The 24,085-nt window shown below is 39.4% G+C and overlaps 1 protein-coding gene across 2 annotated transcripts in view; it reads left to right on the top strand.

The window, feature by feature from the left end:
- The window catches only part of FOXJ3 (forkhead box J3), a 147,968-nt gene extending 127,773 nt beyond the window's left edge, over positions 1-20,195 (top strand). Inside the window, exons 8-14 of one of the 2 annotated variants that reach the window (XM_025405848.1) lie at positions 1,150-1,278; positions 5,288-5,462; positions 8,630-9,046; positions 10,947-11,048; positions 11,420-11,611; positions 17,616-17,723; positions 19,674-20,195. In XM_025405848.1, coding sequence (XP_025261633.1) covers positions 1,150-1,278; positions 5,288-5,462; positions 8,630-9,046; positions 10,947-11,048; positions 11,420-11,611; positions 17,616-17,723; positions 19,674-19,789 — 1,239 coding nt within the window. In that variant the 3' untranslated portion in view covers positions 19,790-20,195. The remainder of the gene's footprint in view (positions 1-1,149; positions 1,279-5,287; positions 5,463-8,629; positions 9,047-10,946; positions 11,049-11,419; positions 11,612-17,615; positions 17,724-19,673) is intronic. The other variant, XM_025405843.1, reaches the window with a different exon arrangement.
- Positions 20,196-24,085: the final 3,890 nt, after the last annotated feature.

Raw genomic sequence — 24,085 nt, 5'->3', positions numbered from 1 at the left:
TTTTAAAAAGGAAAGAAGGAAATATAAAAAGAGTAGATATTAATGCAGTAGAAAACAAGGCCTTTTAAAAAGGTTATACACTATGTGATTCCATTTATACTTAGTTCAAAAATAGGAAAACCAATCAATAGTGATAGAAATGGTTACCTGGGACAGGAGATACAGGATGGATAATGACTGACATGCGTGATGACTGGGAGAGTACATGAGCTTCTAGAGTGCTGGTCATACAGTGTATTAGTAGTTCTCAAAGTGTGGTCTCTGGATACCTGGGCAACTGAGACCTTTGTAGAGAGTCCATGAGGTCAGAACTCTTATTCATGATCATGTGTATTATTTGTTTTTTCCTTTATATTTACTTTTTTTTTTTTTTTTTTTTGAGATAGAGTCTTGCTCTGTCACCAGGCTGGAGTGCAGTGGCACCATCTTGGCTCACTGCAAATAGGCTAGTTTTCTATTCCAAAAATACCTTTTTTTGTTTGTTTGTTTCTAAATTAAAAATTATAATGCTTATAGACAAACTCAAGCACTGTAAAAATATACACAAATGTAAGTCTTCAGGAATCCTCAGCCCCTTCCAGAAAACCATTAACAACAGTTTGACAGTTCTTCATATCTAATGTATATATTAACATATTTTTTAAAGTTAGATCATGTATTTATGATTTTATAAATGTGTTGAACATTTGTTTCCAATCTTCAGTATTAAAAATAATGTGATGCCTGTGATTTAAAAAAAAAAAATCTTGTTTTTTTGTATATGCTTCTTTTTGATTTCTAAGATTCTGATAGAACAGTAATTTTGTTTAAAGCCTGAGCAAAAATGTATGCATTATAGAAATATTCAATAGAGTAAAAATCTATTATATTCCTCTTTTATTAAATGTTTATGGGCTAATTATACCTGGTAAATTATGCTATAAATTGAATTTCTATACCTCTAAAAGACATGTCCTTTAGTTTGAGTATTGAGAAAATTATTTTATGATGAACATGAACTTAGCCATACGGGGCATGGAATTGGGGTGAGCACCTAGGGAAAGGCCACTGAGATTTCTTCTTGCCATATGCCTGCTCAGTTGTATTTTTGCAGAATTGCTTAAGAAGTACTCCTTATATTCAGTTGTCATTTTTCTTTTTTCATTTTAGGTAACACTGTATAACACTGATCAGGATGGTAGTGATAGCCCACGCAGTAGCCTTAACAACAGTCTCTCAGACCAGAGTTTGGCATCTGTTAATTTGAACAGTGTTGGAAGTGTGCATAGTTATACACCGGTAAGTCTTGATGAAGTTAACATGTTAACAGTTATTCATTTAGTACTTAAAACTAAACCAAACATAATTGAAATGCAAATTTAAAAATGAAGGTATGTTTTTCTCACTAATAAGTTTATTAACTTTAGATAAAACTTATTTAGAGGAGATTGTAACTTGTTAGTGTTTTAATTTGGTACCATATTTGATTTTTAAAAAATGGTTGTGGAGTGTTAACAGATTTTGGTCTACTTTATTCTGTCTGTTCTGTGTCCAAGAGAAAAGCCATTGGAACAGGAAAAAAATTGCACTTTAGTCTAGTAGAGCAATAGTTGGTGATATTCTATACTTCTTAGAAAAAGAGCTTAGAAGATGTGTGTGTCGACATGGTTTCCAGCTGTAGATCTGAGAAGGGAATTCTGTAAACCCCAGAGGTTAGGGTGGCCTGGTACTCAATTTTTAACTACTCATGTATTTTCAGTTTGGATCCAGGGGGCAAAAAGCCATGCTATAAAGGGACCTGTGTATGAGTACTCTTGCTTCTATACTAATTTGTTACCTATTACAAGAACATGACTCTTAGGGTATCTGTTATTCTTTTCAAACTACCTGGCAACTGTCTTCCTCAGTGAGCAGATAATAGAGCCCAAGAGCTACACACCACATTGTTTGTCAGTGTAAACTTGATCTTACCAGATCACTCCCTGTTGTTCCAGGATGAATAAATAGGAAAAAACTTACACAGGACAAAGATATAAAGGGAGAGACCTGAAAGAAAATAACAGAAGGGAAAGAAAAACATAGCAGAATTAAAATTCACATTGAATGTAGGAAAAAAGAAAGTTGCCTCTGCAAAATTATTATTGCCTGGTGGAAAAAAGTATTATCCCACAATGGAGAAGAAAGAAAATGGAATAAAAATTATGTAAAAGAAGACAATAAATGTGGAGAACTGAGAATTGTAGTTGTCCCTGCAGAAGAAAAAGTTGTTATAGAAGCGATTTTCAGAAGAAATAGAGATTTAAAGGGATACTGAGTTCTAGAAGAAATTAATGGGGGAAAAACGTATACAGTCAGCCCTTCATATTTGTAGGTTCCACATCCACAGATTTAACCAAACTTTGGATTGAAAATATTTGAACAACAAAATACAATTAAAAACAAAAAAAAGTACAGCAATAAAAAATATATGCTGGAATGAGTTGGCTCATACCTGTAATCCCAGTACTTTGGGAGGCTGAGGCAAGAGGATTGCTTGAGACCAGGAGTTTGATATCAGCCTGGCCAACATAGTGAGACCCCGTCTTTAAAAAGCGAAATAGCCAGACACTGTGGCATGCACCCTAGGAGGCTGAGAAGGGAGGATCACTTGAACCCAGGAGTAATCATGTCACTCCACTCCGGCCTGGGCGATAGAATGAGACTGTATTTCTTTCTTTTTTTTTTTTTTAAAGGAAAAAAATGTAGTTTAATAACTTTGCATTGTATTAGGTATTAATCATCTGGAGATGATTTAAAGTATATGGGAGGATAGGTTATATGCAAATATTATAACATTTTGTATAAGGGACTTGAGCATGTGCAGATTTTGTATTCTAGTGGGTTGGGGTTCCTTTACCCAATCCCTCGCAGATACTAAAGGACTGCTGTATCTAGATACATTATGGCAAATTTTAAAATTTCATAAGTGGTTACCCATATAAATACTCTGACAGAATAAGTAAGTTATATATAAAGAAACACAAATCAGACCTCCACCTCTCTTTTTCTCTCTCTTTTTAGACACAGGGTCTTGGCTAAGTGGGCCAAACTGGTCTCGGACTCCTGGCTTAAGCAATCCTCCTGCCCTGTTGGCTTCCCAAAGTGCTAGGATTACAAGCATGAGCCACCATGCCTGGCCTCAGGCTTCTCTTTGATACTACTAAATGCCAGAAGATAATGGAGCATTGTATGCAGAGTTTTGAGAGAATGAGTTTGGAATAACAAATATTATGCCCAAATTTTAATTCATGTGTGAAGGCAAGAGAAAGACTTTCTTTGATATGCAGAGATTAGAAAGTATCCTGCCCTTGTTTTCATGTATCTTTCCTGAAAAAAATTATTTACCCGTGATCAAGATTAATTAAATAATAATGACAAAGTCAAGTTATAAAACAATAGTTGGAACATTGAAGCAAACTCAGCAAAGATATAATGATTTTAAGTTGCTTTTTGAAGTAATATAAGTGTAAAAAATCTTGACCAAAAGAACGCAAAGAACACTGTCCAGTATCACAAAGCATTATAAAAGGACAAATTTAAAAAGCATGTATAGAACTAGATGACAGAAGTAAGAACTAACATGTTTGTTGTGCCAATAAATGTAACAGGGTTAAACTGCCCTGTTTAAAGCGAGACTTTGTAGACTGCTTTTTTTGTTGTTTTTGAGATGGAGTCTCGCTCTGTTGGCCAGGCTGGAGTGCAATGGCGCTATCTCAGCTCACAACAATCTCTGCCTCCCAGGTTCAGGCGATTCTCTTGCCTCAGCCTCTCAAGTTGCTGGGATTACAGGCGTGAGCCACCACACCTAGCTACTTTTTGTATTTTTAGTTGAGACAGGGTTTCACCATGTTGGCCAGGCTGGTCTCGAACTTCTGACTTCAGGTGATCTGCCCGCCTTGGCCTCTTAAAGTGCTGGAATTATAGGCGTTGAGCCACCATGCCCGTCCCTGCTGTTTTCTTTCAACAATAAAGTGTCAAATGGTCGAGCAGTCCCTAAGCAACAGTGCAGTGGCAGCTGCCGATTGGGTTTATCACACCTATATAGTTTGATCCTGTAAGGCCACAATGAGCCCACATAGTTTTATTACTTATACGGACAGTATAAACCAGGTTAGCATGGTGTCAGCGCCCTACATCCCACATGACAGTACTAGATGACAGACTACTCGAGTAGTAGCTCACTCTGTAATAGAGGAACAAATTCCATAGTGCAGCTAAGCAGTTTTGTAACCTGCAGCTGTACCCTAAGGGAGTAAGGCAGAAAGTCCCATGCCTCACTCAGCCAGGAAGGTAGATGAGAACCTGTTTCTTGGCAACCTCTTGCAAAATAGAAAAGTGGATGAGTAACTGCCCCATGGCCATCTCCTGCAAGACATGAGGGCAGATGAGAATTTTAATAAATAAAACCACTTGTTCCAGGATAATCACAGGGTGTTCCACCAAGGCTTAGGTCATCCTGCCATGGAGCCTTGCCTACATTGTTTGTGTGGAGATGTGTAAGGACACTAGGGTGCCAGCGGCGGAGCCATTTTCTTATGTAAAAATCCATATTTTTCCATGTTATTGCAGACTCCTTATGAGCATTATTTTTAATGGCTACGTAAGTTTCTAGTCAGTGTTCGTACATTAATTTTTCAAAACACTAAACAAATGGTAGTTTACCACCTTTTCATATAGTACGTAGTCTTTAAGAAATACAAATGATTATCTTTTATTGATTTTATTTCTAGTTTTCCTGCTTTTAAAGATAAGTTTTCCCTGGAGATGAAGAGTTAGGCATATTTTAGCTCCTTGTTGCTTTGGGCAGAGCCATACATCTGACTCATAGTACTCACAGTATTTGGGTTTGTATACTAAAAATTAATTGAATAAATGAAAGAAATGTTAGTAGTTTTATAGTTTTAGTGGAGTTTGAGATAAAATAGCTTCTGTGGAAATCACGATTGAAGATTTTACAGAAAGCCTAGAAGGATTCTAGGCCTAACTCATCACTTACTTGTATGATCTAAGGCAAGTTATTTAACTTTGAATTCTTTTCCTTCTGTGAAATATGGAGGTTGGGTTAGACTTCTACAGTTCTTCAAGATTCAGTTTAACTGTTTTGCTTTTCTGTCCATTATGTTTTAACAGAGGATGGGAAAGCCTGAGACAGAAGAGTTATTTTCTTTGAATTCCAGTGTTGGCACTGTTTTCAGTTATATATTTTATATAACAAGCCAATTGTAATTAGTAGAGAGGCTGAATTAGTTGTGTTTTCTTTTAATGTTAGGTGACAAGCCATCCAGAATCGGTCTCTCAATCATTGACTCCTCAGCAGCAACCACAGTACAACCTTCCAGAAAGAGACAAGCAACTACTTTTCTCAGAATATAATTTTGAAGATCTTAGTGCCTCATTTCGGAGCCTTTATAAGTCAGTTTTTGAGCAGTCACTTAGTCAACAAGGTGAGTTTTCTTAAAACCTTTTTTATGACAAAGTTTTATTGGAAAAAGGTTTTTAAATTATTTCACATGACAGCTGTTATACTCTTAATCTTAAAATATTATCATCACAATAAGAATTGGATAATTATATTTTGCCCTTTGTGCCTTTAGTATGTTCTGTTTATATCATAGCACAAAAATGGCAGATAAATTTTATGTTGCATGCCTACTTACTTGTTTACTAGTGTCATCCAGGAGCACTGTGTTAAAGAATTCTGACACTGCATCTATACCATATGGGAAACACCACTATAATTAATTAGTGATATCTGGCATATGAAGTGTTTGAGTGGTGAATGTTGCACCACAAGAATAGACGTGCCTTGCTTTTGGTCTGACTGGTATTAGCAAAAAGATAACTATCGGAATGTGGTAGCACCAAATTTGTGATTTTGAGTGTGGCACTTAAAAGTGAATACATCAGCTACTAGTAAACTTTGGGTCATTGTTTTATGCAATATACATAAGTCAGATTTTAATATTAAAAGTGACTTTAGTTGAGAACACACTATTATATCTCAACCAAATGCTAGATTCTTGCTCTAATGTGTTCTCGTCCCATTAACTGCTGGTTTAATTTTAATCAGAGGGTAAAAATGTCACATCTTTTCCCCAAAGATGACTAGTCAGAAATTGTTGGGAACTCTACTGTTGAAGCATTTCCTAATTACTTGTTTGTTTGGCACATTAACTATTTATACCCCATGTTTTATTCCTTCCTGCTGCTGTGTCAAAAATACCTTAGAATGGGTAATTTATAAACAACAGAAATGTATTTCTCACAGTTTGGGAGGTTGGGAAGTTCAGGATCAAGGAACCAACAGATTTGGTGTCTGGCAAGGGCTTGTTCATCGTAAACGGTGCCTTTTGGCAGTATTCTCACATGGAGCTGAGCACTGTGTCCTCATGTGGCAGACAACATGGAAGGGCAAAAAGTAGCTAGTTCTCTCCATCCCTTTTGCAAGGCCCAATCCCTCATTACCTCCTCAAGGTCCCACTTCTTAATACCATCACCTGGGGGTTTAAGTTTCAACATGTGAATTTTGGAGGGACACATACATTGAAACTGTAGCACCCCAACCCAGAAAGTTTATATGTTCACAGCAGTGAACAAAAAGAAACAAATCCTTGTCTTTATACTGTTTGCATGTTAATACTTACTTTCAGTTAATGTTAATATTATATACTGTTACTTATATTGATGAATACTGATCATGTGTATGTGAAATGGCTTTTTCTGGTTAGCATTTGAATTTAAAGTAAGATTCATATGTTTTCTCAACTTTTAAGTTTTTTATCTATAAAAGTATAAAAAGAACTAATAGAAGAGTTTGCTAAGCAAATCCAGCCTTGGTATTCATAATAGAAAAATAAGGGCTTTGAAATAACAATGACAATTTCTGAAACCCATAATTCCATTCTATCACACTATTTAAAAAAAAAAAAAAAGCATCGATGGGAATTCTGGGTTCTAGTCCAGGTTCTGCCATTAAGTCAACTGAGTTAACTTCTCATCTCTGGACTTATTTGTACAATAAAGAGGATTGGATTAGATCAGTGATTTTCAGATTGTTTTCTTCAGAGGCTTTGGCTTTTGTAAAGATCTTTGGGACTGCCAGAGGAGAAATGTGCGGATGCAGAGGTAGACCTAGTAAGCTTCCTTCCCCAGCTTCAAAGAAACAATTTTAGTATACTTATCAGTTTTATATATTGGGCTTCTGGAGAGATATTTTGCTTTCTTTTATTTAAAAGTAATTTGAGATTGAAAATGTTGATACAGATCAGACCTTGGTTCCCTTGTAAAATGCTAGGATTTTATTGAAAATTGATAAATTACTGCTTTCTTTGATCTTACGGTAATAACCCTACAGATTCCTTATATGTGACTATTTTCTAGGGCCAAGGCAAGAACTTTTATTAACTCTTCTGCCTGTAAAACTTGGTAGCTTTTAAGATTATCTTGCAGTGTACTCAAATACAGTTTTACTACTAATTACAAATATGAGAATAATTTTATCTTTTTAAAACTTGGTTATTTTATTGATTGATATTATCTTGTTTTTTTTTTTTTTTTCATTCAATGAAATTATTTTTATGTTTGGTTCAGCATAACATTGCATGGGCCACCCTTTGGGATTTGAAATTAGTCTAGTTACATAGAACCAAATGTTGCAGTAAGATTATCTAACTACTTGCAGACCAAACAAAAATTATCCTTAACATTAAGCACTTTTGGCTTAATCATCATCATGGCAGCTAACATTTATAGAGCTCATCCTGCAGCTTATACCTTCACTATGTAGAAAGTAAAAAGTTCCTCTTCAAAAGTTTCCTTTCTTGTTAAAGAATAAATCATAAGTGTTAGAAATAATAGTTTCTTTTAAAAACTAACTTCCTTTAAGCCTCCTTACTTTATGCTAATAACTCTTTGTTGGGCCCTATCCTATGTAGCTGTTAAACATGCTCACAGGCGCCTAGTACATTCTATGTCCTTGTACCTTAACCAAGATGTTTGTGCTAGACGTGCTCACAGGCACATTCCAGCTCGCAGCCTATGCCCCTTCCCTAATTTGGCATAAACAACGTCCTCTTTTCCTTTGTCTTTCCATTACTTTTACCTATTTGGAAAAGTTTTAAACTGTTAGCCAATTGGGTTTTAGTTTAGATTGTGCGATCTTCTATCAAAGCCTTGGTCTTTATGCCTACAGAGAACCATCCTGAGTGTGACCCCAACACCTTTCCCACTTTTCCCCTAACATTTACTTACCTTTCAAGACTCAATTCAGGCACTGTCTTTAAAACAAAGGCTTTTCTATATTTTGAGCCTCCTCCTAGCTGAACAGACAAGGAGCAGTTTTCATAATCCTCTGTATACTTTAGTTTTAGTACTTATATTGTTGGTCATAATCTTGTCTTTCTCTTCCGCTCAAGGGTGGGGAATTATATTTCTTCTCAATAACCACAGAGCCTAGTTTGTAGTGGATGTTGCATTAGCACTTGTTAAATTGAACCAGTGTAGCTCCCTGGCATCATATGCTTTTGTTACATTAATAATTTTACAAACGTTTGTCATAAAATACAGCTGAAATCCGACCATAAACAATCTTGCTCTCTCTGACTGTTTTTAGGTTTGATGAACATCCCTTCTGAATCTTCCCAGCAGTCCCACACTTCATGTTCCTATCAGCACTCTCCCAGCAGTACAGTGAGCACTCACCCACACAGCAACCAAAGCAGCCTGTCCAACAGTCATGGCAGTGGCCTCAATACCACAGGCAGTAATTCGGTTGCACAGGTCTCACTATCTCACCCCCAGATGCACACACAGCCATCTCCACATCCTCCCCATCGACCTCATGGTTTACCACAGCATCCGCAGCGTTCCCCGCACCCAGCACCACACCCACAGCAACACAGCCAGCTCCAGTCTCCTCACCCCCAGCATCCCTCTCCACATCAACACATACAGCACCATCCGAACCATCAGCATCAGACGTTAACACATCAGGCACCCCCACCCCCACAACAGGTATCCTGTAATTCTGGTAAGTTTTTGTCTCCTGGCTTGTGTTTGGCTAACTGTGAATTAGGATCTGTCCTTTGTTATTTGGAGCTCATGTAGTATTTGCTACCAAAACCTCTTTTCATCTGTTTCCTTTTGTGTTTCCTTGCTATAATCCTATAGTTGTAACTCATTTAATTCATAGACTGACCTGGCGATTTTCTTGATTAAAATTTATTGTGGCAACATAGGCAAACCCAGCAACCCTTGCAGGTTTTGATTTTAACTGTTGTTTGTAATTTAGAGACATTATCTTACATTATCCTCCCAAATCAAGTATAGATGACTACATTTTATATATAGGAAAATGCAACTAAAAGAATTTTAAGTAATTTGCTTAAGATCATACTGTGGTAAGTGGTAGAACTGGGGTTTATATTCTGACATGTCTGACTTCAAAGCTTGTAACACCAGTTATTCTAAAAGAACTAAAATTAGCAGACATTTACTAAGTGGGTAGGGTTTGCTCACCCACTCTTTGCAGAGTTTGCTTAATTTTTATTTGCCAAGTCAGTATTTATTAAAGGAGTCTCCTCTTCCTCTTACCCACAGCAACAAATTAGTCATGGCAAGTGCCCTGATTCCTGGTTATAATTTCATTTCAGTTAACCTTTTTCCTACCCTGACCTTTTGACTACCTGAGTTGCGTTTACCTCAAGAGATCGAGATTCTAGTACTGCTTTGGCTGTTGTATTACTAAGTGACTTAAATCATATAATTCCTTTGAACTTTGGTTTCCTTATCCGTGAAGTTCTTCTTGAACTAAAGGATCTGAGTCTGGTAGACTTGCATGTTCGTGGCTCATTTGGGTATTAGTTTAATCCCCTCCCACCCCGCAACAAATTTCTTCCTAAATTATGACTTGCTTCATGGCAGGGTCATGTTGTCTCTAGTTGATTGTTTATTTTAAAAATCCATAATTGGCAGAATTTTGTAATCAAGTAGCCAGTAGTTGATATAGCCAAGAGATGCCTTGATGTAGCAAAAGCAAACCAACCAACCCTTTTTGTTGGTCTTTATCTTCATCCATGCAGGGGTCATCCTAGAAACAGAGTGGCTTGACAGCAGTCACTGAATGGAGAATTTTCTTCCTCTATTCAGCACTGCTGTCTCATTGAGGGTAACTCTTGCTACATGGCCTCTGACTAATGACTGGTTTGCTGACATACAGATTATGGAGTCTTAAACTCTTCTGATGTCATACCAGAGGGTACCATTTCTGACTAGAAATGCCGTGACGTGGATTCATCAGCATTTCTTACAGAGATCTCACTCCTCTTCCTTCACTAACTTGGCAGGGGGACTGTGTTAAATTTTTTTCTCCTAAGATTGCCTTGGAAGAAGCATTTACTCTTACTATATGATCTGATCCACCTGCCTTAAGTCATTGCATTAAATTTTACTGTGTATTGCCTCTAAATGAGAACCTGCCTCTCTAAGTTCTTTTAAGGTCATAGCAAGACAGGAAAATGAACTTTATATAGGGGAAAATACAGATTTGCATGACATTTCCCACCTGTTCATGTAATGTAAAGAGCAGTATCAAGTTTGATATTACTAGGTGATGTGGCAGTTTGGAAGCTGCCAGACTGGAGGTTAGAAGACCTGGGTTCAAGTCTTAGATTCATCATGATAACCTTGCTAAGTTATGTCACCTCTCTTGTTCAGTTTCTTTTATTTGTAAAACGGAGAGAAATAATACCTTTCTGCCTATCTCACAGAGCAGATTGCCCAACACATGATAATAATGAGTACAAATCCCCTTGTAAGACTGGACAAGAATCAGCCAATTTCAGGAATAGGGCCAGCTCATCGTTTTCCCTTACCACACTTCACCCTTTCACCATCTAGGAATTAGACTGTTGTCAATATTACTTTTATAGGTGTTTCAAATGATTGGTACGCGACACTTGATATGCTAAAAGAAAGCTGTCGAATTGCCAGCAGTGTTAATTGGTCAGATGTAGACCTTTCACAGTTTCAAGGTGAGTGTTGGTTCTTTTTGACATATAACCAAATACACATGATCCTGTTTCTCTGCTAGATTATAACTTTCTTTGTAGTAGAAATAAACATCTTATATAGCATTTCTTTTGCAGTTGGTAAAATTCATAATGATTTTGGCCAGTTGATATAGCAGAGGGTCACAGACAAGTTCTGAAAGAAATTTGGCCACATTTAAAATAATTGGGCTTTGAATAACTTAAAAAGATCATTCTTCATTGCGTGGGCAAATCACTGCCATAAAATGGAGTGAGTGGAAATTTTGAGGGCTGAAAAAAATTGTATCTTGCTATTTTCCTTGCAATGTTTGTTGCATAACTGTGCTAACATATTTTTAATGCTTTCCTCATAGGTCTGATGGAGAGTATGAGACAGGCAGATCTCAAGAACTGGTCTTTAGATCAAGTTCAGTTTGCCGATCTCTGTTCTTCTCTTAATCAATTCTTTACACAAACTGGCCTTATTCATTCACAGAGTAATGTTCAGCAAAATGTTTGTCATGGTGCCATGCATCCAACAAAACCTTCCCAACATATTGGAACAGGTATGGGATTAGTTATCTTCTTGATTTTTCTCATTTTCTCATTCATACGAAATGTAGTAACTGTCTTAACCAACTTGGTTTGCTGCTAATGGTGACAGTGATCTGTTTACAAATTTTTATTTATAAGAAATGAATGAAAGCAAATAATTTATATGTAGAGTATATCTTAGAAAAATTGAGGTAAAGAGACTGTATGTTCTTCTGTTGTGATTTATATGATTGCTTTATTATTTACAGTTAACTGTTGTCATTAACCTTTTACTAAGTTATCAAACAAGAATTAAATTATATTGGAGATAACATGTTTTTATGTGACATAATTATGAGATTATATTAATTTAAATTTGTACAGATCTGCAATGGAAATCGGTGTGTCTTGTCTATCTCCTAAGAATGTTAAAATGCAAGAATTCAAAGTGTTTGAAGAGTGGACGTAATGGAAAATAGTCTCACTGATGTTTTACTTTAGACCCAAAATCTTTCCTATGTATTTTTAAAATCTCGCTTTCTTCCTTTATTCTTTATCCTTGCAGCCATGTCTTCTACTCTGATTGCACTGCCCACATTTTTCTATAGGAATTTCATATCCAAGTTACTTCTTTCTTCATTTTAATTCCTTACCTTGTCTTATCAAGTTTATTTCTTTTCTGTGTGTTATATTGACTTTACATTTTATGCCAACAAGCTCTCTCTTCTCTGTCCTGAGTGGCTTCCTTTAACCATTATTCTATCTTATTTCACATCTGTCGTCCACCCATGGTTTGAGTTTATTTAACTCAAGCTTATCAATCTATGTCTTTCTTTTCATGAAATCTTTATTTCTGTATCCTTTGATGTAGTGGAAATCTATTATCTTTTCTTCTTCCATCTTGAATAGCTTTTCCTAAGCTATTTTGAATTGCTTATCCTGCCTGAAACTTTCAGTCACTCTGATTCTGGTGACCTATTCATTCAGTGAATTATATCCACAAAAGGGCCTCATTCAGTCCTGTGACTGATTTCTCTCTGTGCCAGAGAGAATTTAGTTTTTGATAACTTTTTAGCTTCTTTGTCTCTCTCTCCTTTTGTTAGTTCTTTTTGGTATCTTTCTGATATATATTCATTTTTAAGCATCAAGATCTCTATAATTCAGGTATCCTCACTTATGTGCCCTTCTTCCATTTGATTTTTTAAAATATTTTCTTGCAGATGGACAGCATGTCTTCTTTGTTTCTCTCATGGGTTCTAAGCCCATACTTTGTCCCTTTCAGGATATATCACTTTCAGTTTTTCAACTTGCTTTAAGTTCTTAGACCAGGTGTACCACCTCCCTCTGTTTTTTATCCCTTTTTTCTCCTTTCCTCTTTTCTTTCTATATTCATCCAAAATTGTTGCTTCTAAGTGCTGTCATGATGTTCACTTCTTTGCTAACTCCACCTCTAATCATTTTAGTCAGCCTCAAAAAGTACTAAGTGAAATTAAATAGCTTATATATGTATCACTAGTCTTGTGTGTTTGGAGGTAAGTACCTATGTTGCTCATAGATTGTTGCCTCAGGCAGGACAAGTAGAAGAAGTTGTGGGTCAGTCTTAGAAGAAGGCAGCCTTGGCCAGGTGTGGTGGCTCATGCCTGCAACCCCAGCCCTTTGGGAGGCTGAGGCAGGCTGATCACCTGAAGTCAAGAGTTTGAGACCAGCCCGGCCAACATGGTGAAACCCCGTCTCTACTAAAAATAACAAAAATTAACTGGGCGTGGTGGCACGTACCTGTAATCCCAGCCACCTGGGAGGCGGAGGTTGCGGTGAGCTGAGATCATGCCACTGCACTCCAGCCTGGGCAACAGAGGGAGGCTTCGTCTCCAAAGAAGAAGAAGAAGAAGGCAATCTCAAAAGCCAGTATACATGTTAGCCAGTAGCTCCCACATTGTTGAATTTCAGTTTTGTGCCCTAAGTCTGTAAGAAAGGTCTATGTGTACCTTTTGGTCTTGGAACTTGGTAGTTTTGTCTTGGAAAAAACACTGTTTATCTACTGCTGTCCTCTGTCAGAGAGTACCCAGGCACTCCTGGATTCTCTCTAGACTGAGATCCTGAGTTATTTTCCTAAAGCCCTTTGTTCCTAGACTTCTGTAGTCATCTCTTCTTGAGCCTTGACCTTAGTTATTTGTTCTGGTGTTCTGTGATTCTGTTAATTTTTTCTGTCATCTCTTTTGTCAGGGCCCTCCTCCTCTCTAGGGTCCCAGTGACACCTTTGTGATTCTCAGTGCTACCCTAGTCACAGCCTGTCAAAGGTAGAAAAACTATAGTTTTTCTTCAGTGTTTATTCAGTTCTTTCTACTCTCACTCCCCTTTTGTATCTTCCTTCTGACTCATGCCTGCCAAGCTGTGTTGGCCTCTGACAAGTTGTTCTCTCATCAGTTATGGTGCTCCAAGTATTCATCACTTCATGCCTGCTGATGTCTGTTCACAAATATTCAGATTTTTTTTACATGTCCAGCCTGCTTCCTCTTGTTTTAAGTGTGTCTTTCTGTCATTCCTTTTTTCTCTTCCTTACATCCCTGTATATCACATCCATTCAGATCTTTCACTTCCCTCATCTCTACACCCCAATAATTCTTTGTCATAATTTCTTAGAAGTATAGTCAAGAGGAGACTTTCAGAGGGCTACTGATTTTATCCCTTTATTTAACAGATAAGGACATTTTGATCCAGGGGGAGAAAGTGACTTGCCCAAAGTTGTAAAATTCATTTAGGTGTAGGTCTTGAGTCCCAGAATATAGTCTCTCCATTTCCTTAAACCTTTCCTGTTATTCCTGTTTTCAGGGACCCTCTTTTGGTGAACACCTCCTTGAGCTTCCTATAGACTCCAGAAATTAGTGGTGTAGTATGCTAGTGTGGAAGGGAGAAGGGGAGAAGGATGTTATAGAACACAGTCTATGACATCTTTTCCTAAATCTTTTTACCTGTGGTTATAATTTGTTTATATCTTCTGGCTGTACTACTGTAATTTGATGCTTTGCTTAAAGGTCATTAAATATAGGTAGGGATGCAGTCATTGAGTACATACTAGACACCTTTTCTGTGTCTAGCTGTGTATTGGGCACTGAGAATAAAGACCCCTGTAGTAGCTTTTGTCTCAAAGAGTTCACAACCTAATGGTTGAGACAGGTCCATCAAGAAATACAATATGTTAGGGAGGCCTCTTAGGGAGGCCGAGGCAGGTGGATCATGAGGTCGGGAGATAGAGACCATCCTGGCTAACATGGTGAAACTCCGTCTCTTCTAAAAAAATATTTAAAAAATTAGCCAGGCATGGTGGTGGGTTCCTGTAGTCCCAGCTATTTGGGAGGCTGAGGCAGGAGAATGGCGTGAACCCGGGAGGCAGAGCTTGCAGTGAGCCAAGATTGCGCCACCACATTCCAGCCTGGGCGGCAGAACGAGACTCTGTCTCAAAAAAAAAAAAAAAAGAAATATAGTATGTTGAGGGCTACACTTCTCCATAGGGTATAAGTGCAGTAAGAATTCAGAGAAAGGGGTACATACTTCTCTTGGAAAGATGAAAATTTTCCTAGAAGACAACACATTTAAGCTGGACTTTGTAGGTTAAGTGGGATTTTGCAAGACAGGTCAGATCATGTCATGTCTGTTTTCTGCTCAGAACCCTCCATCTTTCTCAGTAAAGACCAATGTTGTTACTATGGCCTATATGGCCTACACAATCTGATCACCCGTTATTTCTGATCTTGTCTCCTGCCTTCTCCCCTCCACCCCTGTGCTCCAACACTGCTGGTCTCCCTGGTGTTCTTTGAACAGACTAGGTAGCACGCTCTACCTAACCAGGGCCTTTGTACTTGCTCTTCCCTCTTGTTCAGAGTGGTCTTCCCTAAGATAGACACATGACTCATTTTCTCATCTTGTTCTCTTTTTTTCCTCAAAAAAACACCTGCTCAGGGGATGCCTTCCTTGGTCGTCCAGCTTGGTGCAGTCTTTAGAAAGTGCACTAGCCGTGCATGTGAAGACCAATCAGCATTTGGAGACAGGATTCCACCCCCCGTCACTGGCACCAGTATTAGAGCTATAGTTTAGTATAACGTTTCTCCTCTTTTTTCTTTCTAAATCATCAGTATGGTCAGTCAATCGAAGAGCTCAGTTCTGACTATAAACTTCACTGATGAAAGGCATGTTATCATGGGAGGCAGGGACGGGGGTCAGAAGTGTGGGATTCTGGTCCTGGTTCTCTCTCATTTCCTCTGTTCCTGTTTCCCTATCTACATGGACAGAGGTAAGGTCAGAGTAGATTATCTCTGAGGCCATCTCAAGCCTGGATAGTCTGGCTTTCCACTGGAGGGTACAGACTTGTGAGCAGCCAAATACAGAATGCCTTACCTTAATAGAAGTGGAAGATTTTTTCCACTCTTTTTAGTTTCCTCTGGGAAAATGATTATCGTTTTTTAGCTTCATTACAACATTACTAGAATTCAAGTGTAATTTACATGAAATACTAAATAACCTTAGGGAAGTAGCCTTTCCAGAATTCCAGATGTTCCTTACAATGTGAACCACTTTTATAATCATTCCTCATGAGTTATTGGGGGAGGGGTCATATTTGTTCTCTCTCTCTTTTGTATTATGATGTAACGTAGTTGACATTTTGGAGGTGTTAACACTTGATGTCTCCTGTTAATGAAAAATATATTAAGAAACTTCTGAAATAAAATTTGAATGAGATCCATGGTCCCCATCCTCACACTACAGAATAATACTCCCCTTCCCCCTCCCCTCCCCTCACACTCCCCTCTCTTTTGACAGAGACTCACTCTGTTATCCAGGCTGGAGTGTAGTAGCACTATCTCGGCTCACTATAACCTCCATCTCCCAGGTTCAAGCAACTCTCCTCCCTCAGCCTCCCGAGTAGCTGGGACTACAGGTGCATGCCACCACGCCCAGCTAATTCTTTGTATTTTTAGTAGAGACAGGGTTTTGCCATGTTGGCCAGTCTGATGTCGAACTCCTGACCTCAGGTGATCTGCCCACCTCTGCCTCCCAAAGTGCTGGGATTACAAGCCTGAGCCACCATGCCCTGCTCAGAATAATACGTTTTTAATCATTGCTTGATGTAGCTGTTTTACTATGTGCAGATCTTTACTGTTACCTTGTGCTTCCCAGGCACAAGGGCACACATGGTTAGGCCTGCTTCAAGGGTGAGAACATCAGGGAAATGGCGAATAGGTGGTGATGTAGAAAGAGTCCATGAGTGGCTGGGTGCTGTGGCTCATGCCTGTAATCCCAGCACTTTGGGAGGCCGAGACAGGTGGATCACTTGAGGTCAGGAGTTCAAGATCAGCCTGGCCAACATGGTGAAACCCCATCTCTACTGAAAATACAAAAATTAGCCAGGCATGGTAGTGCATGCCTGTAATCCCAGCTACTTGGGAGGCTGAGGCAGGAGAATCGCTCGAACCCGGGAGGCAGAAGCAGCAGTGAGCTGAGATTACGCCACTGCACTCCAGCCTGGGTGACAGAGTGAGACCCTGTCTCAAAAAAAAGAGTCTATGAGTTAGGAGATCTGAATTCTAGTCCTAGCATTGTCAAACTAACGTGTCTTTGGGCAAGTCAAGTTAGCCTTTCTGAGTTTCAATTGCCTCATCTGTAAAATGGGTATAACAATCCCTGTCTTGCCCTCCTTTGGGGCTTAGTGGGAGGATCAGATGAAGTAATGGATACAAAAATACTTTTGAATTGTAATGAGGTATGTGACAGCAGCAATAATAGACATAACTTGCCTACCAGTCTACAGTTAGTGGCAGTGCCAGCATTAGTTCCAGTGTGTTCACACCCAGCCTGGCACCCTGTTCAAAAGGCCAAGACCACAGTTATAGCATCTGAAAAGAGTAGTATTTTCTTCCTCTTTTTTCCTCACTTTACCTGCTTAGTTTACTTTCAGGGTAACAATTCTGTTAAGATTTTAGTACTCCATTTGTTTTATTTATGGTAACATATTTTCCCTCTTTCTGTTTTTAATCTGATTAGGAAATTTGTACATAGATTCTAGGCAAAATCTCCCTCCTTCAGTGATGCCACCCCCTGGTTATCCTCATATCCCACAGGCACTCAGCACTCCAGGAACAACGATGGCAGGTAATGTGTGTGTGTGTGGGGGTGTGTGTGTGTGTGTGGGTGTGTGATTTATTACCCAGAGTTTAATACTGAGAAGCGTTAGCTTTCCCAGTGGTGAATGAGGCGGCTTCAAGGAGAGAACCCCCTGTTAAGAGGGGCTAGGGGACAATGTCTGGACAGCCACTTGGCACTAGTGCTAACGAAGGGATTCAAGCATCAGTTGGTGTTTGGACTGTAGGACCTGAAGCCCTTTTTAGCCCAAGATGCAATGATTCTACTTACTCTAGTTATTTATTGTCTTGCCTCTCTAAGAAGTCCTGGGGTCACAGTTGAGGGTGTTTGACAGGACTTTAGCAGGTTTTAGGAACCTACTTTATTAGCTCCTGTAGATTCTGCTTCATTCATTCCAAGGGAGTTCCCACAGCTGTAGTTTCAGGGAAGTACCTCTTAGAGAAGGTAAATTTTAGGAGTTAACTGGTTCATAAACTTTTCCCGCTGGGTTCTTGAATGCAGGATACGTTTCATTTAGCCAGGGGAATACGGCACATTGTTAGAGCTGGAAAGTGTCTTAAGGATCCCTTAGGATAATGGAGGCTCCGAAGGAGAAATGCCTTGCCTAGGCCACCCAGTTTAGTGAGTGGCCAAACCAAGACTCAAGCCCCAGTGTCTGGATTCAGAGTCCATTGTTTTTCTCAGCATACCACACAATTCTTTACTTAGGCTCTTTGAGGAAAAGACATAAAGGTAATGGGGTTGAGGGTGGAATTAAAACCTTGAAGAACTGTGTGGTAGACAGCAGTGAGGAAGGAGTTGGGACCAAGTGATATGTCCTTTGCTGAAGGGGGAAGGAATGTTACTGTTGTGAGTGCTTACTAGTAAATTGTAAGTGGTACCATAAGGTGGATAAGCCTCTGGAGCCAGAGCGCTTGTGTTTAAATCTTCATGCTTTGCCGCTTAATGGCTATGTGATGTTAGGCAAGCTACCTAACCCTCCTACCTCAGCTTCCCTGTTTGTACAAGGGGCTAATAACACTACCTAGGTCCTTGAGTTGTTAGGATTAAATGAGAATTGTGTAAATTAGTGCCTGACCCACATTAAGGAACTTACAGGTTTTTTTTTCAATGAAGGCATTTCGCCTATATTGTGATATACTGAAAACCTTAGCATTAAATAATTGTACAAGAAAATATTTCAGGGCATATGAGAAAAATGAGTAGCAGACTACTTGAAATTTCGTAATCAGAGTACTAGAAAAATAATCCAGTAAAACTTCCACAACAGTTAAAAGGATATGTATAATTTGTAATAAAAGAAAGAATTCTACAAGTAAATATCAACCTCTACTTTTAAAAAGCAGCTGGTTTAGAAGGGGGTCTGTCAAGATACAGTAACAGCACATGGCCAAACTGGTGCAAGAAGAGCATGGGAAGGTGGGCATTCTGTACTCAACTGTGGTTCCTCCTGGCTTCCTGTGTTCCCTTGTTGATGTTCTCTGTGTTCACTTGGTGTTACTTGGTGGCACAGAAATTAGCTTGCTGGGGAAAATTCAGTATGACATCATTGGTGCACTGCTATCATTATCCTGTTTACCATTCTCATGGGAGCCAATTCATGTTACTGAAACAACGTATTGGAGCAAAACAGACTAAGAGCATTGGCTACATTGGCACTTTTCTTGTGTCTTCCTTACTGCAGCCTGGTATAACAGAAGGAGTGTGGGTCAAGTGAACTGACCTCAGATCCTATCTTTGCCCCCTGTGGTTGTGTGACTTTGGGTAATTTACTCATCCTCTTAAACCGATACTATCCTCTTACCTATAAAATGAGGATCATAAGAGCCACTTTTTGAAGGCTTATGGTTGGATTAGTGAGAGAATGTGTACCTGGCATAAAGGAAGTACACAGTAGGGGTTAGTTTATTTCTTTCTTCTCTACCCAAGTCGCTGCTAATATTGCCTCTTTCCTTACAGGCCATCACAGAGCCATGAACCAGCAGCACATGATGCCTTCCCAAGCCTTCCAGATGCGGCGCTCCCTGCCTCCAGATGACATCCAGGATGACTTTGATTGGGATTCAATTGTGTAGGGCTTGTTTCTGCGAGACACCAGACCCTAACGTTACCTTTCTGTGCAGTGAAGGGAAAGGTTTGAGAGAATCCAGTTGAGAAAACAAACTTGCTAATCACTTTACCAATGTTATCAAAATTACTTTTGAAGACAATCAGAAGGATTTTAGCTGGATAACTTACTGCTTTTATCTGACCTGAACAAGTACTACATGTTTGTCTCCCTGCCAGCTGCCCTATGTAGCTCCTAACTGTTGTGTGATTTGGACGGCTTTTTGTGTATTTGTGTCAGTTTGATGTTAACCACAAGTGCCAGACTGATTTTTCAGACGGAGCCTATTTTGCTGCAAGCAGTTTATATAAAGATACATATGTGTAAATATATGTACAAAAATTACTGAAAGGCTTCAGTTTTTTCTAATTGGATTATTATGTCTTGAAAGGAAAGTTATTGTCAGTTTTTATTCCTTGTTAGGCTATTTTCTGCAGGATGCTTTTAACTGATGTAGGAAACTGAAAGGAAATAGACTTTTTCCAAAGCCAGTTCCCCTATTTAATCTTTTTTAGAAATGTGGGTAATCTAAGTCAAGGAACCCAGGATTTGACACTCTCCAACAATCCATAGGGGCATGTTGCTCCTGAGCAGCATGAAGAACTGACCAAATTGGTTTTGATGCTTGGGGGATCATAGAGTATTTATGTCTGCTTTTCTAAATCTGTGTTATAACAGCTCTAAAATTTGTTGTTTGGTAAGAAGTTGGGCATCGCTTGGCTCTTTAAACACATCAGTGCTTCCACATTCATCTATGTATTTATTATTCAGAAGTGTTATTTTAATATTTATTGCTACCTTCTGTGAATGCTCAGCTCCTGTTGGGTTCATTAAGGAAAAATGTGTCTGAAAGCACAGAATTACTTTTTTTTTTTTTTTTTTTTGAGGTGGAGTCTCACCCTGTTGCCCAGGCTGGAGTGCAGTGGCGCGATCTCAGCTCACTGCAACCTCCGCCTCCTGGGTTCAAGCGATTCTCCTGCCTCAGCCTCCTGAGTAGCTGGGAGTACAGGTGCACACTGCCATGCCTAGCTAATTTTTTGTATTTTAGTAGAAACGGGGTTTCACCATGTTGCCCGGGCTGGTCGCAAACTCCTGAGCTCAGGCAGTCCGCCTGCCTCAGCATCCCAGAGTGCTGGGATTACAGGCGTGAGCCACTGCGCCCAGCCCAGAATTACTTTTCTTGATAAGAATTTACAGACAAGACACTCAGAGAGACATTGTGTCATTCTCTGTCATCACTCCTTTTACCATGTGAATAGATTTCTCTCTCTTGGCATTCTTGCTAATTCAGATTTAGTTAAATCGGATTTTTCTGGAATTTGAATCAGATTCCATTTGGGCAACAATAGCAGGGCAGTGTTTCTAAAGCAAGTTTCCCCACTCATCTTCTAGGTTGTCTTGAAAAGAGGATAGAGCCACTTAAAATTTTATTTGCTTCAGTGTTTAATGTAGATATTATGTGGCCTGCTGTTTCTGTTGTCCTGTATGTCTGTGTATGCATGACATTTGGTCCCTTTCTTTGAAATGCAGCCCACCTCTTAATGGTTTTTTTAGTGGTGGTGGTTTGTTTTGTTTCATGTCATATCACAGTTTGCATGGACTGATTATCTTAGTTTTATGATAAAACTAGAAGAAATGAGGGGTTTTTCTTTTGTTTTTTTTTTTGTTTTTTTTTTTTTTTTTGGTGAATAGATTTTGAATTGATTCTTTAGACCAAAAAAAAGTGTCAATTGTAATGGGGAAAAATATTCCATCAAGTCAAAGAGTAGTAACTGCTCACTGGTTGCTTTTTAGCATCTCTGGTCTTAGCAGCCATGCTAAATCACTTTAATTAGCCTTAGTGATTCTATGGTTGAGTAATCTCTACTTGAACTAAATAAACATCTTTTGTTTCTGTGTGTGTGTGCTGTGTGTGAGAGTGTGCCTGTGCCTGTGTGTGTGTGTGTGTGTGTGTGTGTTTTAATGAAGTGTTGCCTTGAATGAATCACTGGGAAGCCAGCCATGGTAAGGGCTGGTGAGGTTGGGGAGAAAGGAAGAGCTTTATGTTTCTCTGTTGTTTGGACCCTACTTGGCATGAAAAAGGAAGCTCAGTTCCAGCCCCTTGGATCAACGAAAATCAGAGGATTCTGGAAAGGCAGCCAACTTGCCCCTCTTAGAAGGATCAGAGGCAAGATGAGATGGCAGCCTGCAGAGTAAATGCTTGAAAAAAAAGGGGGTGATTTTCAATGGTTTGCTTAAGTCACTGTTTTCTAGACACCAGAATAGCTGTTTTGAAACTGTTTTAATTGCTTGGGTAGCAATGTGCACTTTAAACAATTTGGATATTGGAATGCAGTATCATACTGAGTGATTTGAGTAGAACCACTGATGATGATTTTATAAATTGTGTGAAGCGAATTTCCCATTTGGCAATCATTTACTGATTTGCAGTGATCAATATTTTTATGAGAATTTAAACTTACCAAGAATGGCCATGGAGGCAAAGCCTTCACCCAGACCCATCCCACTCTCCTGTGATCCAGGTGGTCCAGGAGCCCAGGACAGGCGCTTTCTGTGGGCCCTGGCCACAGACAGGGTTACCTGGTGAGGTGCAGAGAGTCCCTCTAGTGGCCATTTCGCATGGTAGTTGCTAATGCAGAACAAGTTCTGTCTTGGGCTTAAATTGACTGAAGACTTTAGGGGGAAAGAACATTAAATGCATGTAAACAAATGGGGGTACTCTGTCCAGGAGAATAATCCGACTGGCATTTGTGGCAGTTTTTGAAATGTAAATGTATTCATGTGTGTTCTTGTAAATACATGTCTCTCAGATGTCCTTTGAAGTGGGAGGGAATCAATCCGGGGATAATTTCAAATGGAATAGAGTATTTTGATATTGTTCATTCAGAGGGTGATGTGTACATATCTATATTGTATATATGTGATGAAAATGCATTGGCTTTTTGTGCAGATACAACCTGCTCTCTGTACTGCTGTTGGACAGTGTTTTAATGTTTCTACAGTTTTGCTATTGCACGATTTCATATTTTGCCTCTATGATGAACGGCAACCATTCTTTGTAACTGTTTAGTGCTGTAAAGAAATATTCCAAGTGTCATTAGGATTGTTGCTGCCAGAACTGATATGCATGAATGGCACTTAAAATAAATATATTATGTTAACTCTATTTACAACACTGATTGGTCTCCATCGTTTGCTGTAATTGAAGAAGTGAAAATGGAGCTAGTCCAGGTGCAGAAACCCCACAGCCAGGACCCCAGAGTCCTTGGGGTCACTGAGATTGTATCCCTTGCATTACTACCTGAGAACAGTAATTGCTGCCATTTAGTGAGCATCTCATTAGCTCCATGAACTTGGGGAAGTCACCGGATTTCCCTGGGCCTCATTTTCCTTATTTGCAGTGCCAGTACAATGAGGATAGTATCTGCCTCCCAGAGTTGTAGTGGGATTTACATAAATTAGTACATTTAAACATTTAGAACAGCACATGCAACATAAAGCATACTGGTACTCAGTATGTGCCAGGTGCTGTGCTAAGTACATATTGTGGTCCTCCTTTTACCAACATGGGAACAGCTCAGATAGAGGTATAGAAACTTGTCTAGATTATTTAGTTGGCAGGTGACAGAGTGGAGGTTTGAATCCAGGTCATTTGATTCCAGGCATCATGTTTTTTACACAATCCTCTCATACTCTGTGAGGGAATTCCCCTCTCCCTACCCCCTGCCCTTGCCCCCTGTCTTGTCCCCAGCACTGCCTTTCCAGAGCTATTTCCAAAAGGTGAAAGTGGGGCTTTACATTTGCTGAGCACATACTCTGTGTCAAACCCTCTCATGAGAAATCCAGAGATGAGGAAGCCACAGTTCCTGCCTTTACGGGGTACAGACTTGCCCAGGACAGGTAGCAAATGCCAGCCCAGGGAGGCTATTCTGAAGGTATGCTCTGGTAAGGCAAGATTCTGGTGGTGAGGAATGAGGTCATACTGAGGATTGGGGCAGTGGTTTAGGAAGGGCTCCAGGTATGGGCTGCTAAGTTGAGTCTTCAAAGGGTCCCAGACAGATGGGAGGAGGTATTGCCATTTATACCATCACCTTGAGCAAGCCATGGGAGCTCCCTTACCATGGGGGTTGTGGGTTGAGGCGGGGGAAGTGCTGGGCTGCTGGTCAAGAGCTGAGCATAGCAATTCTGTGAGAAATGCTGTCCCCACTTCACTGATGTGGAAACAGGCCCGGACAGGCCAAGCAACGGGCAGACCAGCCATGTG

The sequence above is a fragment of the Theropithecus gelada genome, chromosome 1 (assembly GCF_003255815.1).
Source record: "Theropithecus gelada isolate Dixy chromosome 1, Tgel_1.0, whole genome shotgun sequence".
In the NCBI taxonomy this organism is placed as follows: Eukaryota; Metazoa; Chordata; class Mammalia; order Primates; family Cercopithecidae; genus Theropithecus; species Theropithecus gelada.
The sequence above is the reverse complement of the archived record's forward strand: the minus strand, read 5'-3'. Positions and strand labels throughout refer to the sequence as shown.